The 18373-nt window shown below is 41.8% G+C and overlaps 1 protein-coding gene across 1 annotated transcript in view; it reads right to left on the bottom strand.

Moving 5' to 3' along the window:
- LOC109881625 (AT-rich interactive domain-containing protein 3A) overlaps positions 1 to 18373 on the bottom strand; it is a 165819-nt gene that overhangs the window by 14201 nt on the left and 133245 nt on the right. The window contains exons 5-6 of the mRNA XM_031816554.1: positions 11691 to 11874; positions 5716 to 5960 (exon numbers count right to left, since the gene is read on the bottom strand). Of these exons, the coding sequence (XP_031672414.1) occupies positions 5716 to 5960; positions 11691 to 11874 (429 nt within the window). The remainder of the gene's footprint in view (positions 1 to 5715; positions 5961 to 11690; positions 11875 to 18373) is intronic.

Genomic DNA, 18373 nt, shown 5'->3' with positions numbered 1-18373 from the left:
TGATTATAGATGGCAGTAGAAGTAGAAGTGATTATAGATGGCAGTAGAAGTGATTATAGATGGCAGTAGAAGTGATTATAGATGACAGTAGAAGTGATTATAGATGGCAGTAGAAGTAGAAGTGATTATAGATGGCAGTAGAAGTGATTATAGATGGCAGTAGAAGTGATTATAGATGGCAGTAGAAGTGATTATAGATGGCAGTAGAAGTGATTATAGATGACAGTAGAAGTGATTATAGATGGCAGTAGAAGTAGAAGTGATTATAGATGGCAGTAGAAGTGATTATAGATGGCAGTAGAAACATTAAGGATCTCACTAATGGTTATTGATATTCAAACTGTGGGAAATTATAGCATGAGCAGCCAAAACATGAGAGGCAAATTCTTTACAAGGAAATCAAATTTCCTAAGCATTGTGTCTTCACACCACCCTGTGTTTAAAATGTCATTACATTCACCAGTCAGGTCACAGCATTGTGCCTGTCACTGAAACATTAAGACACACACACACAAACAGGCATTTGTCCTCTTTCAAATCATCTTAGTGACCCCCCCCCCCCCCCCCAAAATAGCCATCCCTATGGTAGCCTGGGTGCCGGTCTGTTTGTGGCTTATTGCCAAAAGAGTGAAAAAGATTTGGCTATAGAGTACAAACAGACTGGTACTTAGGCTATCCCTATGGCGCAATACTACAGGCTGCAACTCACACTGCTCTCTTGAAAACAATTCAAAGGGCTTTATTGGCATTGGAAACATATGTTTACATTACCAAAGCAAGTTAAATAAACAATTAACAGTAAACATCACACACTTCAAATGTCATATTCTGGCTATGTACAGTGTTATAATGATAGTTTAAAGTACAGTTGTGGCCAAAAGTTTGAAGAATGCGAAAATATGAATTTCCACAAAGTTTGCTGCTTCAGTGTCTTTAGATATCTTTGTCAGATGTTACTATGGATACTGAAGTATAATTACAAGCATTTCATAAGTGTCAAAGGCTTTTATTGACAATTACATGAAGTTGATGCAAAGAGTGAATATTTGCAGTGTTGACCCTTCTTTTTCAAGACCTTTCAAGACCGCCCTGGCATGCTGTCAATTAACTTCTGATCCACATCCTGACTGATGGCAGCCCATTCTTGCATAATCAATGCTTGGAGTTTGTCAGAATTTGTGGGTTTTTGATTGTCCACCTGCCTCTTGAGGATTGACCACAAGTTCTCAATGGGATTAAGGTCTGGGGAGTTTCCTGGCCATGGACCCAAAATATCGATGTTTTGTTCCCCGAGCCACTTAGTTATCACTTTTGCCTTATGGCAAGGTGCTCCATCATGCTGGAAAAGGCATTGTTCGTCACCAAACTGTTCCTGGATGATTGGGAGAAGTTTCTCTCGGAGAATGTGTTGGTACCAGTCTTTATTCATAGCTGTGTTCTTAGGCAAAATTGTGAGTGAGCCCACTCCCTTGGCTGAGAAGCAACCACACACCTGAATGGGCTCATGATGCTTTACTGTTGGCATGACACGGGACTGATGGTAGCCCTCACCATGTCTTCTCCGGACAAGCTATTTTCCGGATGCCCCAAACAATCTGAAAGGGGATTCATCAGAGAAAATGACTTTACCCCAGTCCTCAGCAGTCCAATCCCTGTACCTTTTGCAGAATATCAGTCTGTCCCTGATTTTTTCCTGCCTGCCTGCTGCCATTTCTGAGCAAGCTCTGTACTGGTGGTGCCCCGATCCTGCAGCTGAATCAACTTTAGGAGATGGTCCTGGCGCTCGCTGGACTTTCTTGGGAGCCCTGAAGCCTTCTTCACAACAATTGAACCGCTCTCCTTGCAGTTCTTGATGATCAGATAAATGGTTCATTTAGGTGCAATCTTACTGTCAGCTATATCCTTGCCTGTGAAACCCTATTTGTGCAAAGCAATGTTGCGGCACGTGTTTCCTTGCAGGTAACCATGTTTGACAGAGGAAGAACAATGATTCCAAGCACCACCCTCCTTTTGAAGGTTCCAGTCTGTTATTCAAACTCAATCAGCATGACAGAGTGATCTCCAGCCTTGTCCTCGTCAACACTCACACCTGTGTTAGGAAGTGCAGCTCAGTTTCCACCTCCATTTTGTGGGCAGTGTGCACATAGCCTGTCTTCTCTTGAGAACCAGTATGCCTATAGCAGCCTCTCTCAATAGCAAGGCTCACTGAGTCTGTACATAGTCAAACCTTGCCTTAATTTTGGGTCACTCACAGTGGTCAGGTGTTGCTGTCCTGGGGCTCTGTGGGGTCTGTTTGTGTTTGTGAACAGAGCCCAGGACCAGCTTGCTTAGGGGGCTCTTCTCCAGGTTCATCTCTCTGTAGGTGATGGCTTCACTTCCTTTTAGACGGTTGTAGAATTGAATCACTCTTTTCTGGATTTTGATAATTAGCGGGTATCGGCCTAATTCTGCTCTGCATGCACTATTTGGTGTTTTATGTTGTACACTGAGGATATTTTTTGCAAATTGTCAATTTGGTGTTTGTCCCATTTTGTGAATATGCCTCAGGACTACCTGGCATGATGACTCCTTGCTGTCCCCAGTCCACCTGGTCGTGCTGCTGCTCCAGTTTCAACTGTTCTGCCTGCAGTTATGGAACCCTGACCTGTTCACCGGACGTGCTACCTGTCCCAGATCTGCTGTTTTCAACTCTCTAGAGACAGCAGGAGCGGTAGAGATACACTTAATGATCGGCTATGAAAAGCCAACTGACATTTACCCCTGATGTGTTGACCTGTTGCACCCTCGACAACTACTGTGATTATTATTATTTGACCATGCTGGTCATTTATGAACATTTGAACATCTTGGCCATGTTCTGTTATAATCTCCACCCGGCACAGCCAGAAGAGGACTGGCCACCCCTCATAGCCTGGTTCCTCTCTAGGTTTCTTCCTTGGTTTTGGCCTTTCTAGGGAGTTTTTCCTAGCCACCGTACTTCTACACCTGCATTGCTTGCTGTTTGGGGTTTTAGGCTGGGTTTCTGTACAGCACTTTGAGATATCAGCTGATGTAAGAAGGGCAATATAAATATATTTTATTTTATTTTTGGCAGTGAAACGAGGCTACTCAGGTGAGAAAAAAACTATTTGAAAATGTGAAGAATGTTTTTTTTGTATTTTATTATAAAAATAAATAAATGTGAATCACATTTTTATTTGGCATACCCCCGATGGCACTGTGCGTACCCCTGGGGGTACACATACCCCAGTTTGAGAATACCTGCTCCAGGGCAACGGTGTCTAGATGGAATTTGTATTTGTGGTCCTGGCAACTGGACCTTTTTTGGAACCCCATTATTTTTGTCTTACTGAGATTTACTGTCAGGGCCGAAGTCAGACAGAATCTGTGTAGAAGATCTAGATGCTGCTGTAGGTCCTCCTTGGTTGGGGACAGAAGCACCAGATCATCAGCAAACAGTAGACATTTGACTTCAGATTCTAGTAGGGCGAGGCAGGGTGCTGCAGACTGTTGTAGTGCCCTCGCCAATTCGTTGATATATATGTTGAAGAGAGTAGGGCTTAAACTGCATCCCTGTCTCACCCCACGGCCCTGTGGAAAGAAATTTGTAATTTGTAAGAAATTTTATCCGCACACTTGTTGTTTGTGTACATGGATTTTATAATGTCGTATGTTTTTCCCCCAACACCACTTTCAATCAATTTGGATAGCAGACCCTCATGCAAAATTAAGTCTAAAGCTTTTTTAAAGTCAACAAAGCATGAGAAGACTTTGCCTTTTTTTGTTTGTTTGTTTGTCAACTAGGGTGAATACGTGTCTTATGGTACTTTGGTAAAAAGCCAATTTGATATTTGCTCAGCATATTGTTTTCACTGAGGATGTCTGCTGTTAATGATAATGCAGAGGATTTTCCCTAGGTTGCTGTTTGCCGCATATCTCACGGTAGTTATTGGGGTCAAATTTATATCCAGTTTTGTGGATTGGGGTGATCAGTCCTTTGTTCCAAATATTGGGGAAGGTGCCAGAGCCAAGGATTATGTTAAAGAGTTTATGTATAGCCAATTGGAATTTGTGGTCTGTATGTTTGATCATTTCATTGAGAATACCATCAACACCACAGGACGTGTTGGGTTGGAGGGTTTGTATTTTGTCCTGTAGTTCATTCAATGTAATTGGATAGTTCTCTCTCTCTCTCTCTCTCTCTCTCTCTCTCTCTCTCTCTCTCTCTCCCTCTCTCCCCCTCTCCCCCTCTCGTTCCTCTGTGATGCAGTGAGGAAATTGGCAGCAGGGCATCATGAGTATGAGGAAGTCCTGCAAGATGTTTCCGCTTCCCAGCGATGACCAGACTGCCCGCAGGTTTTATGTGAGTGAATGGACGCCAGTGTGCCATTGTGTCTTGGTGGGGAGTAGTGATTGTGAAATCATTAGACCCATGAAAATAACTTTAACTTCTCCTTCTGTGGTAGGTGTTATCACGCTATCTTGTCTCTCAAATAGATAGTGCAGTACATTAAATCTTGCTTTGTGTTGGTGAGAAATATCTGTTGATGGAAGAGGAACTGAATGGTGTGGCAGCACTATGAGGTAACATAAAGAACTGAATGGTGTGGCAGCACTATGAGGTAACATAAAGAACTGAATGGTGTGGCAGCATTATGAGGTCATAAAGAACTGAATGGTGTGGCAGCACTATGAGGTAACATAAAGAACTGAATGGTGTGGCAGCACTATGAGGTAACATAAAGAACTGAATGGTGTGGCAGCACTATGAGGTAACATAAAGAACTGAATGGTGTGGCAGCACTATGAGGTAAAATAAAGAACTGAATGGTGTGGCAGCACTATGAGGTAACATAAAGAACTGAATGGTGTGGCAGCACTATGAGGTAACATAAAGAACTGAATGGTGTGGCAGCACTATGAGGTAACATAAAGAACTGAATGGTGTGGCAGCACTATGAGGTAACATAAAGAACTGAATGGTGTGGCAGCACTATGAGGTAACATAAAGAACTGAATGGTGTGGCAGCACTATGAGGTAACATAAAGAACTGAATGGTGTGGCAGCACTATGAGATAACATAAAGAACTGAATGGTGTGGCAGCACTATGAGGTAACATAAAGAACTGAATGGTGTGGCAGCACTATGAGGTAACATAAAGAACTGAATGGTGTGGCAGCACTATGAGGTAACATAAAGAACTGAATGGTGTGGCAGCACTATGAGATAACATAAAGAACTGAATGGTGTGGCAGCACTATGAGGTAACATAAAGAACTGAATGGTGTGGCAGCACTATGAGGTAACATAAAGAACTGAATGGTGTGGCAGCACTATGAGGTAACATAAAGAACTGAATGGTGTGGCAGCACTATGAGGTAACATAAAGAACTGAATGGTGTGACAGTACTATGAGATAAAAAATAAGTAGAAATGCTGTGGTTTTGAGTGGACGGGGGGGGGGGGGGGGGTCAGGCTGAATGAATCCCAGACAAACCACAACACTTCCTTTTTGTCATTCTATTTCATTCTCTATATTTAAATTACCTGCTAGGTGAGCCTGGAGTGGAGCCAACCACATCCACACCAAGCAACTACAACTCATTGTATTTATGGATCTTCACAGCTACCTTTACCTCTACCACAGCAGCAGCATACCAGGTTCTTCTTGTCACACGACAGGAAGCAGGAAGCAAAGTACTCTGTGTCTCACCTTTCTTGATGTTGTGTCCCTGGGTCAGGTGTACTCCGTTGTAGGTGGACATGGCCAGGTGAGACATGCTCATCTTGGGGGAGGAGAGGATGGAGGGAGTCCCTACTGGAGAGTAGTTAAAGATGGCCGACCCGTAGCTCTGACGACGTCCCTCACGGCGGTTGCTGTCGATAGCTACCTGGAGCTCTCCGGGGGAGCTCAGACCCCTCTTTTCACATTCGTAAGGGTAGAGGTACTTCATATACCTGCAGGAAGGGAACAGGAACAGTATGAGGAGGACATTTCACAACATTTTACTGCAAGAGAATGGTGACTGTTAACAAGGCTACATTATGTCATTTATTACAGATGGTGACTGTCAACAAGGCTACATTATGTCATTTATTACAGATGGTGACTGATAACAAGGCTACATTATGCCATTTATTACAGATGGTGACTGTTAACAAGGTTACATTATGTCATTTATTACAGATTGTGACTGTTAACAAGGCTACATTATGCCATTTATTACAGATGGTGACTGTCAACAAGGCTATATTATGCAATTTATTACAGATGGTACCTGTTAACAAGGTTACATTATGCCATTTATTACAGATGGTAACTGTTAACAAGGCTACATTATGTCATTTATTACAGATGGTAACTGTTAACAAGGCTACATTATGTCATTTATTACAGATGGTGACTGTTAACAGCCAACCTATACAAAATATAATGTTAAGTGTAAATAATAGTAAACAACATCTTGGCTGTACATTTATAATAAATTGTTTATAATCATAGTAGTTTTATTACTTTAGTATGGAGCTCAGACCCTTCTTTGCACATTGATAAGGGGAGAGGTACGTCATATACTCTGGAAACAGTTTAACAAATTAAATCACCAACTATTTCTGTGTCTCCTGACCCCTCCTGTCTCAGCCTCCAGTATTTATGCTGCAGTAGTTTATGTGTCGGGGGGCTAGGGTCAGTTTGTTATATCTGGAGTACTTCTCCTGTCCTATTCGGTGTCCTGTGTGAATCTAAGTGTGCGTTCTCTAATTCTCTCCTTCTCTCTTTCTTTCTCTCTCTCGGAGGACCTGAGCCCTAGGACCATGCCTCAGGACTACCTGACATGATGACTGACTCCTTGCTGTCCCCAGTCCACCTGGCCGTGCTGCTGCTCCAGTTTCAACTGTTCTGCCTTATTATTATTCGACCATGCTGGTCATTTATGAACATTTGAACATCTTGGCCATGTTCTGTTATAATCTCCACCCGGCACACCCAGAAGAGGACTGGCCACCCCACATATGCTCTCCCTAATTCTCTCTTTCTTTCTCTCTCTCGGAGGACCTGAGCCCTAGGACCATGCCCCAGGATTACCTGACATGATGACTCCTTGCTGTCCCCAGTCCACCTGGCTGTGCTGCTGCTCCAGTTTCAACTGTTCTGCCTTATTATTATTTGACCATGCTGACCATGCTGACCATGCTGCTTGCCATTTGGGACAAACACCTGCCATTTACTCTGCAGTCAGTCAGAGACACATTCACCTGGTTCTACAATACCTTTACCATTAAACAGGACTCACCTGGTTCTATAATACCTTTACCATTAAACAGGACTCACCTGGTTCTATAATACCTCTAATACCTTTACCATTAAACAGGACTCACCTGGTTCCATAATACCTCTAATACCTTTACCATTAAACAGGACTCACCTGGTTCTATAATACCTTTACCATTAAACAGGACTCACCTGGTTCTATAATACCTTTACCATTAAACAGGACTCACCTGGTTCCATAATACCTCTAATACCTTTACCATTAAACAGGACTCACCTGGTTCTATAATACCTTTACCATTAAACAGGACTCACCTGGTTCCATAATACCTCTAATACCTTTACCATTAAACAGGACTCACCTGGTTCTATAATACCTTTACCATTAAACAGGACTCACCTGGTTCCATAATACCTCTAATACCTTTACCATTAAACAGGACACACCTGGTTAACATTTTGAAAATTCTCGGGGAGCAGTAATTGACTTGCTTAAATAAAGGTGAAATAATTACATAAAATGGTCTATTGTTGTCTGTTCCCTAGCATTTCAACTTAACACTACATAAGCCCTGCTCTCTAGGATGGCCAGAAGAACAGGAAACTGCGTTGAGGATGATGCAATGGCTTCCTCTCCACTGTGATCTGGACTAGACAGAGTGAAGGGTCGATGTTTAACCTCTCTACTGTTCTCCTCTCCACTGTGATCCGGACTAGACAGAGTGAAGGGTTGATGTTTAACCTCTCTGCTGTTCTCCTCTCCACTGTGATCTGGACTAGACAGAGTGAAGGGTCGATGTTTAACCTCTCTGCTGTTCTCCTCTCCACTGTGATCCGGACTAGACACGTGAATGCCCCTCTACTCCAACCCCATCATTACCATCCATCCTTGCAGGTTAGAATGGCTGTAATGGTAGTAATACTCACACCATCAGAGTAGAAAATATATGTTATTGTGCCTATCAATACTCAGCTAAATCCTAATGACAGTGTTGTACAGCAGTGGTGATTCAATATGTATTTATGAGAAGAACAGCAGTCTGGGTGTTAGATAACTTATAGAACATTATTTATAGAATATTATGCTGACATATTATTCTGAATTAAATGTAGGGTTTCATTTCCTTAACCTGCTGATTAAGTACCACACATAAGAGACGACATTTCAATCTGGGAATCAGCTTTGACTCCTTTGAATCTAACACACGCATATCTAACACATTAAACATATGTTTTATGCGGTTCCAACACACAAGTTGTTCTAGTACTCTGCAAGGCTACTGGTTCTGCTTCACTACTGTAGGAACAAAACGGAATAAGGTATTAGTCAAATAAGCCGAAGCAGGTTATCTCCAGTGTTAATGTATGGTGTACCCGTACAGAGCTTCACTCACTGTGTTAATGTATGGTGTACCCGTACAGAGCTTCACTCACTGTGTTAATGTATGGTGTACCCGTACAGAGCTTCACTCACTGTGTTAATGTAAGCTGTACCCGTACAGAGCTTCACTCACTGTGTTAATGTATGGTGTACCCGTACAGAGCTTCACTCACTGTGTTAATGTAAGCTGTACCCGTACAGAGCTTCACTCACTGTGTTAATGTATGGTGTACCCGTACAGAGCTTCACTCACTGTGTTAATGTATGGTGTACCCGTACAGAGCTTCACTCACTGTGTTAATGTATGGTGTACCCGTACAGAGCTTCACTCACTGTGTTAATGTATGGTGTACAGAGCTTCACTCACTGTGTTAATGTATGGTGTACCCGTACAGAGCTTCACTCACTGTGTTAATGTATGGTGTACAGAGCTTCACTCACTGTGTTAATGTATGGTGTACCCGTACAGAGCTTCACTCACTGTGTTAATGTATGGTGTACCCGTACAGAGCTTCACTCACTGTGTTAATGTATGGTGTACAGAGCGTCACTCACTGTGTTAATGTATGGTGTACAGAGCTTCACTCACTGTGTTAATGTATGGTGTACCCGTACAGAGCTTCACTCACTGTGTTAATGTATGGTGTACCCGTACAGAGCTTCACTCACTGTGTTAATGTATGGTGTACAGAGCTTCACTCACTGTGTTAATGTATGGTGTACCCGTACAGAGCGTCACTCACTGTGTTAATGTACGGTGTACCCGTACAGAGCTTCACTCACTGTGTTAATGTACGGTGTACCCGTACAGAGCTTCACTCACTGTGTTAATGTATGGTGTACCCGTACAGAGCTTCACTCACTGTGTTAATGTACGGTGTACCCGTACAGAGCTTCACTCACTGTGTTAATGTATGGTGTACCCGTACAGAGCTTCACTCACTGTGTTAATGTATGGTGTACAGAGCTTCACTCACTGTGTTAATGTATGGTGTACCCGTACAGAGCGTCACTCACTGTGTTAATGTACGGTGTACCCGTACAGAGCTTCACTCACTGTGTTAATGTACGGTGTACCCGTACAGAGCTTCACTCACTGTGTTAATGTATGGTGTACCCGTACAGAGCTTCACTCACTGTGTTAATGTACGGTGTACCCGTACAGAGCTTCACTCACTGTGTTAATGTATGGTGTACCCGTACAGAGCTTCACTCACTGTGTTAATGTATGGTGTACAGAGCTTCACTCACTGTGTTAATGTATGGTGTACCCGTACAGAGCTTCACTCACTGTGTTAATGTATGGTGTACAGAGCTTCACTCACTGTGTTAATGTATGGTGTACCCGTACAGAGCTTCACTCACTGTGTTAATGTAAGGTGTACCCGTACAGAGCTTCACTCACTGTGTTAATGTATGGTGTACCCGTACAGAGCTTCACTCACTGTGTTAATGTATGGTGTACAGAGCTTCACTCACTGTGTTAATGTATGGTGTACAGAGCTTCACTCACTGTGTTAATGTATGGTGTACCCGTACAGAGCTTCACTCACTGTGTTAATGTAAGGTGTACCCGTACAGAGCTTCACTCACTGTGTTAATGTATGGTGTACAGAGCTTCACTCACTGTGTTAATGTATGGTGTACCCGTACAGAGCTTCACTCATTGTGTTAATGTATGGTGTACCCGTACAGAGCTTCACTCACTGTGTTAATGTAAGCTGTACCTGTACAGAGCTTCACTCAATGTGTTAATGTATGGTGTACCCGTACAGAGCTTCACTCACTGTGTTAATGTATGGTGTACCTGTACAGAGCTTCACTCACTGTGTTAATGTAAGCTGTACCCGTACAGAGCTTCACTCACTGTGTTAATGTATGGTGTACCCGTACAGAGCTTCACTCACTGTGTTAATGTATGGTGTACCCGTACAGAGCTTCACTCACTGTGTTCATGTATGGTGTACCCGTACAGAGCTTCACTCACTGTGTTAATGTATGGTGTACAGAGCTTCACTCACTGTGTTAATGTATGGTGTACCCGTACAGAGCTTCACTCACTGTGTTAATGTATGGTGTACAGAGCTTCACTCACTGTGTTAATGTATGGTGTACCCGTACAGAGCGTCACTCACTGTGTTAATGTATGGTGTACAGAGCGTCACTCACTGTGTTAATGTATGGTGTACAGAGCTTCACTCACTGTGTTAATGTATGGTGTACAGAGCGTCACTCACTGTGTTAATGTATGGTGTACAGAGCTTCACTCACTGTGTTAATGTATGGTGTACAGAACGTCACTCACTGTGTTAATGTATGGTGTACAGAGCTTCACTCACTGTGTTAATGTATGGTGTACAGAGCGTCACTCACTGTGTTAATGTATGGTGTACCCGTACAGAGCTTCACTCACTGTGTTAATGTATGGTGTACAGAGCGTCACTCACTGTGTTAATGTATGGTGTACAGAGCTTCACTCACTGTGTTAATGTATGGTGTACAGAGCGTCACTCACTGTGTTAATGTATGGTGTACAGAGCTTCACTCACTGTGTTAATGTATGGTGTACAGAGCGTCACTCACTGTGTTAATGTATGGTGTACAGAGCTTCACTCACTGTGTTAATGTATGGTGTACAGAGCGTCACTCACTGTGTTAATGTATGGTGTACAGAGCGTCACTCACTGTGTTAATGTATGGTGTACAGAGTGTCACTCACTGTGTTAATGTATGGTGTACAGAGCGTCACTCACTGTGTTAATGTATGGTGTACAGAGCGTCACTCACTGTGTTAATGTATGGTGTACCCGTACAGAGCGTCACTCACTGTGTTAATGTATGGTGTACCCGTACAGAGCGTCACTCACTGTGTTAATGTATGGTGTACAGAGCGTCACTCACTGTGTTAATGTATGGTGTACAGAGCGTCACTCACTGAGTTAATGTATGGTGTACAGAGCGTCACTCACTGTGTTAATGTATGGTGTACAGAGCGTCACTCACTGTGTTAATGTATGGTGTACAGAGCGTCACTCACTGTGTTCGCAGGGTGAACGCTGCGCTGGTGATGGAGGTAGGGAGGTTGAGGCCTTTGGTGATCTCACGCCATATTTTCTTATTGATGACCTCCACTAAGCCGCCTTTTTCTGTGACCAGCTTGTAGAGCGTGTACAGATCCAACACCTGCTTGGCCATGATAGGAATACGATTCACTGGAGTCCCTGTCGAGACAAAACACAATATCCACAATCAATGCTATTAACTTCAGTCCATCGATAGAGAGGGTTTCCTCTCTAGCTGTGGCTTATAAGGCCAGTCAAACAGCTGACAGCTGGGTTAACAAGACATAATTACTTTTTGAAAAACTTTTGACACGTTATTTTTATTAAAGAGGCAATCTGTGTTTGCTACATCCTGTTTTTTGGGACTTTGATACATGATTGATTTTGAAGAATATAACTGTAGACAAAGTAAATGTAAACGCACTGTATAGCATTAAAATGCGACAGGCAACGTTCTTCCTGTTTTTTAAAAACCCTTCTTAAAACAACAACTAATAACAGCAGACTACATTTTGTATTTTTGATACACTAAGAGAGACGTGGCTATATAATGAGGGAATTATGATACTAGAACTGGGATGAACCTTACGAAGGGATAAAGGTCAGACATTTTTGGTCAGGTAGTTGGTCAATCACGCAAAGGTTGCGATAAGATATTGTGTAAAAAAATTATGCATTTGAATAATTTATCTACACTGTATGTTTGTTAGCCAGTTATAGAGTAATAATTCCATACATTTGTCAAATGAATTGCCAATATGTCAATATTACACCTGGCGACCGTGTCAGCGTGCACTGCGCTCGGGCCACCACAGGAGTCACTAGTGCGCGATGGGACAAGGACAACCCTGCCGGCACCCCCCTAAACTGGACACCGCTGGGCCAAGCTCTCAGTCTCATTGACCACCAAATGTTGCTAAATTTAGACAGCTTGCCACTTAATATAACTTGTTTTCTCAAAATGTATGTTAGCTAGTTAAGTTAACCATGTTATTAATTCAACTCCGATTTGCTGTCAACATCAGGATATGATTTGAGAGTACTACTTAGCTCCAAAAGTGTTTATCATAGCATTGACTGTATGCTGACAGGGAATTCAGAGCCAATCAGTGGCTAGCTACATGACAAATATCATTTTACCAGATTCATGTGTTGTAATTGTAATGACAGTCCACTCATATGCTCAATATTGTATAGTTAAAAACACAATCAGAACTCTAGTTCACGGTTTACATTTGATCCAGCTATTCCAATCAGAAATAATCTGGTGATTTCGAAGCAGTTTTAACTTTTCACTTGCGCTGCACAGGCTTCTGACTAGAGCTTATGGTGGATAAATAAGATAGTTTACTCAGTCCGTTTACCGTTGTAAAAAAAGAGTCAAGGTTCCTGTCTGCGTAAGTGCGTCGTTTCCTCTCTAAGGTGCCCACGGTTCCTCCATAACATCTGGAATGCTAACGTCAGAGAGGGGAACAACTGGCTCTGGTCTACTTGTTGTTCTGTCCCACTTGCCCCACCCGCCCCAACTAGACATTTTTTTGCCAGTGAGATCTCGCCCTGGGGCGCCGGTTAGGATCATTAACATGGCAGGACAGGAGAATTAACATGGCAGGTTAGGATAATTAACATGGCAGGACAGGATAATTAACATGGCAGGACAGGAGAATTAACATGGCAGGTTAGGATCATTAACATGGCAGGTTAGGATAAATAACATGGCAGGTTAGGATCATTAAAATGGCAGGACAGGAGAATTAACATGGCAGGACACGAAAATTAACATGGCAGGTTAGGATCATTAACATGGCAGGACAGGAAAATTAACATGGCAGGTTAGGATCATTAAAATGGCAGGACAGGAGAATTAACATGGCAGGACAGGAAAATTAACATGGCAGGACAGGAGAATTAACATGGCAGGACAGGAGAATTAACATGGCAGGACAGGATAATTAACATGGCAGGACAGGAGTATTAACATAGCAGGACAGGAGAATAAACATGGCAGGACAGAAAAGTTAACATGGCAGGTTAGGATCATTAACATGGCAGGACAGGAGATTTAACATGGCAGGTTAGGATAATTAACATGGCAGGACAGGAGATTTAACATGGCAGGTTAGGATCAATAACATGGCAGGACAGGAGATTTAACATGGCAGGTTAGGATCATTAACATGGCAGGACAGGATAATTAACATGGCAGGTTAGGAGACTTAACATGGCAGGACAGGATCATTAACATGGCAGGACAGGAGAATTAACATGGCAGGACACGAAAATTAACATGGCAGGTTAGGATCATTAACATGGCAAGACAGGAAAATCAACATGGCAGGTTAGGATCATTAAAATGGCAGGACAGGAGTTTAACATGGCAGGACAGGAAAATTAACATGGCAGGACAGGAGAATTAACATGGCAGGACAGGAGGGTTAACATGGCAGGACAGGATAATTAACATGGCAGGACAGGATAATTAACATGGCAGGACAGGAGATTTAACATGGCGGGACAGGATCATTAACATGGCAGGACAGGAGAAATAACATGGCAGGACAGGAGAATTAACATGGCAGGTTAGGATCATTAACATGGCAGGACAGGAGAATTAACACGGCAGGACAGGAAAATTAACATGGCAGGACAGGAGAATTAACATGGCAGGACAGGAAAATTAACATGGCAGGACAGGAGAATTAACATGGCAGGACAGGAGGGTTAACATGGCAGGACAGGATAATTAACATGGCAGGACAGGAGAATTAACATTGCAGGACAGGAGAATAAACATGGCAGGACAGGAAAGTTAACATGGCAGGTAAGGATCATTAACATGGCAGGACAGGAGATTTAACATGGCAGGTTAGGATCATTAACATGGCAGGACAGGATAATTAACATGGCAGGTTAGGAGAATTAACATGGCAGGACAGGAGAATTAACGTGCCAGGACAGGATAATTAACATCGCAGGACAGGAGAATTAACATGGCAGGTAAGGATCATTAACATGGCAGGACAGGAGAATTAACATGGCAGGACAGGATAATTAACATGGCAGGACAGGAGAATTAACATGGCAGGACAGGATAATTAACATGGCAGGTTAGGAGAATTAACATGGCAGGACAGGATCATTAACATGGCAGGACAGGATAATTAACATAGCAGGACAGGATAATTAACATGGCAGGACAGGAGAATTAACGTGCCAGGACAGGATAATTAACATCGCAGGACAGGAGAATTAACATGGCAGGTAAGGATCATTAACATGGCAGGACAGGAGAATTAACATGGCAGGACAGGAAAATTAACATGGCAGGACAGGAGAATTAACATGGCAGGACAGGATAATTAACATGGCAGGTTAGGAGAATTAACATGGCAGGACAGGATAATTAACATGGCAGGACAGGATAATTAACATAGCAGGACAGGAGATTTAACATGGCAGGACAGGATAATTAACATGGCAGGTTAGGATCATTAACATGGCAGGTTAGGATCAATAACATGGCAGGTTAGGATCATTAACATGGCAGTACAGGATAATTAACATGGCAGGACGGGAGAATTAACATGGCAGGACAGGAGAATTATCATGGCAGGACAGGAGAATTAACATGGCAGGTTAGGATCATTAACATGGCAGGACAGGATAATTAACATGGCAGGTTAGGATCATTAACATGGCAGGGCAGGACAAATAACATGGCAGGACAGGAGAATTAACATGGCAGGACAGGAGGATTAACATGGCAGGTTAGGAGAATAACATGGCAGGACAGGATAATTAACATGGCAGGTTAGGATCATTAACATGGCAGGACAGGAGAATTAACATGGCAGGACAGAAGAATTAACATGGCAGGACAGGAGAATTAACATGGCAGGTTAGGATCATTAACATGGCAGGACCGGAGAATTAACATGCAGGACAGGAGAATTAACATGGCAGGTTAGGAGAATAACATGGCAGGAATGGAGAATTAACATGGCAGGACAGGAGAATTAACATAGCAGGACAGGAAAATTAACATGGCAGGACAGCAGAATTAACATGGCAGGTTAGGATCATTAACATGGCAGGACAGGAGAATTAACATGGCAGGACAGGATAATTAACATGGCAGGACAGGAGTTTTAACATGGCAGGACAGGAGAATTAACATGGCAGGACAGGAGCATTAACATGGCAGGACAGGAGAATTAACATGGCAGGTTAGGATAATTAACATGGCAGGACAGGAGAATTAACATGGCAGGACAGGATCATTAACATGGCAGGACAGGAGAAATAACATGGCAGGACAGGAGAATTAACATGGCAGGTTAGGATCATTAACATGGCAGGACAGGAGAATTAACACGGCAGGACAGGAGAATTAACATGGCAGGAGAGGAGAATTAACATGGCAGGACAGGAGAATTAGCATGACAGTTTAGGATCATTAACATGGCAGGTTAGGATCATTAACATGGCACGACAGGATAATTAACATGGCAGGACAGGAGAATTAACATGGCAGGTTAGGATCATTAACATGGAAGTCCAGGACACTTGGGTTACGGTTGGGTAAGGGGCCTCCTGTGTGGTGCAGTGGTCTAAGGCATCACAGTGCTAGCTGTGCCACTAGAGATCCTGGTTCGAGTCCAGGCTCTGTCGCAGCCGGTCGCGACCAGGAGACCCATGGGGCGGCCCAGCGTCGTCCGGGTCAGCCGAGGGCTTGACTGGCAGGGATGACCTTGTCCCATCGTGCACGGTCACCAGGTGCACTGTCTCTCCTCTGATACATTGGTTTGGCTGGGTTCCGGGTTAAGTGGGCATCGAGTCAAGAAGCAGTGCAGCTTGGTTTCGTTGTGTTTTGGAGGATGCACGGCTCTCGACCTTCGCCTTTCCTGAGTCTGTACGAGAGTTTGCAGCGATGAGACAAGACTGTAACTACCAATTGGAAACAACAAAATTGGGGCGAAAAACAGGTTTAAAAAAAGTTTGGGTAAAGGTTTAGCTAAAATGCTCACCTAACCTACCACGAAATGTCACTTCCTGTCGTAGCTGTACACCCTCTAATCACAACCATTGCACAGTAAGACCTTTGGTGGCCAGTCGGAATTAATGCTGAGAGTGATTACATTTATACTGTACATGTGGTATTTAAATACACCTTATCTATGAAAATAACATGTGGTATTTAAATACACCTTATCTATGAAAATAACATGTGGTATTTAAATACACCTTATCTATGAAAATAACATGTGGTATTTAAATACACCTGATCTATGAAAATAACATGTGGTATTTAAATACACCTTATCTATGAAAATAACACGTGGTATTTAAATACACCCGATCTATGAAAATAACATGTGGTATTTAAATACACCTTATCTATGAAAATAACATGTGGTATTTAAATACACCTGATCTATGAAAATAACATGTGGTATTTAAATACACCTGATCTAGGGAAATAACATGTGGTATTTAAATACACCTTATCTATGAAAATAACATGTGGTATTTAAATACACCTGATCTATGAAAATAACATGTGGTATTTAAATACACCTTATCTATGAAAATAACATGTGGTATTTAAATACACCTTATCTATGAAAATAACATGTGGTATTTAAATACACCTGATCTATGAAAATAACATTAAACGAGACTTTCAGCTCTGTGGTATTGAAATACACCGTATCTATGAAAATAACATGTGGTATTTAAATACACCTTATCTATGAAAATAACATGTGGTATTTAAATACACCTTATCTATGAAAATACCATGTGGTATTTAAATACCCCTGATCTATGAAAATAACATGTGGTATTTAAATACACCTTATCTATGAAAATAACATGTGGTATTTAAATACACCCGATCTATGAAAATAACATGTGGTATTTAAATACACCTTATCTATGAAAATAACATGTGGTATTTAAATACACCTGATCTATGAAAATAACATGTGGTATTTAAATACACCTGATCTAGGAAAATAACATGTGGTATTTAAATACACCTTATCTATGAAAATAACATGTGGTATTTAAATACACCTGATCTATGAAAATAACATGTGGTATTTAAATACACCTTATCTATGAAAATAACATGTGGTATTTAAATACACCTTATCTATGAAAATAACATGTGGTATTTAAATACACCTGATCTATGAAAATAACATTAAACAAGACTTTCAGCTCTGTGGTATTGAAATACACCGTATCTATGAAAATAACATGTGGTATTTAAATACACCTTATCTATGAAAATAACATGTGGTATTTAAATACACCTGACCTATGAAAATAACATTAAACGAGACTTTCAGCTCTGTGGTATTGAAATACACCGTATCTATGAAAATAACATGTGGTATTTAAATACACCGTATGTATGAAAATAGCATGTGGTATTTAAATACACCGTATGTATGAAAATAACATGTGGTATTTAAATACACCGTATCTATGAAAATAACATGTGGTATTTAAATACACCATATCTATGAAAATAACATGTGGTATTTAGATACACCTTATCTATGAAAATAACATGTGGTATTTAAATACACCTGATCTATGACAATAACATGTGGTATTTAAATACACCTGATCTATTAAAATAACATTA

Source organism: Oncorhynchus kisutch, linkage group LG3 (assembly GCF_002021735.2).
Source record: "Oncorhynchus kisutch isolate 150728-3 linkage group LG3, Okis_V2, whole genome shotgun sequence".
Taxonomy (NCBI): domain Eukaryota; kingdom Metazoa; phylum Chordata; class Actinopteri; order Salmoniformes; family Salmonidae; genus Oncorhynchus; species Oncorhynchus kisutch.
Note: the sequence above shows the minus strand (reverse complement) of the source record. Positions and strands in the feature narration are given on the sequence as shown.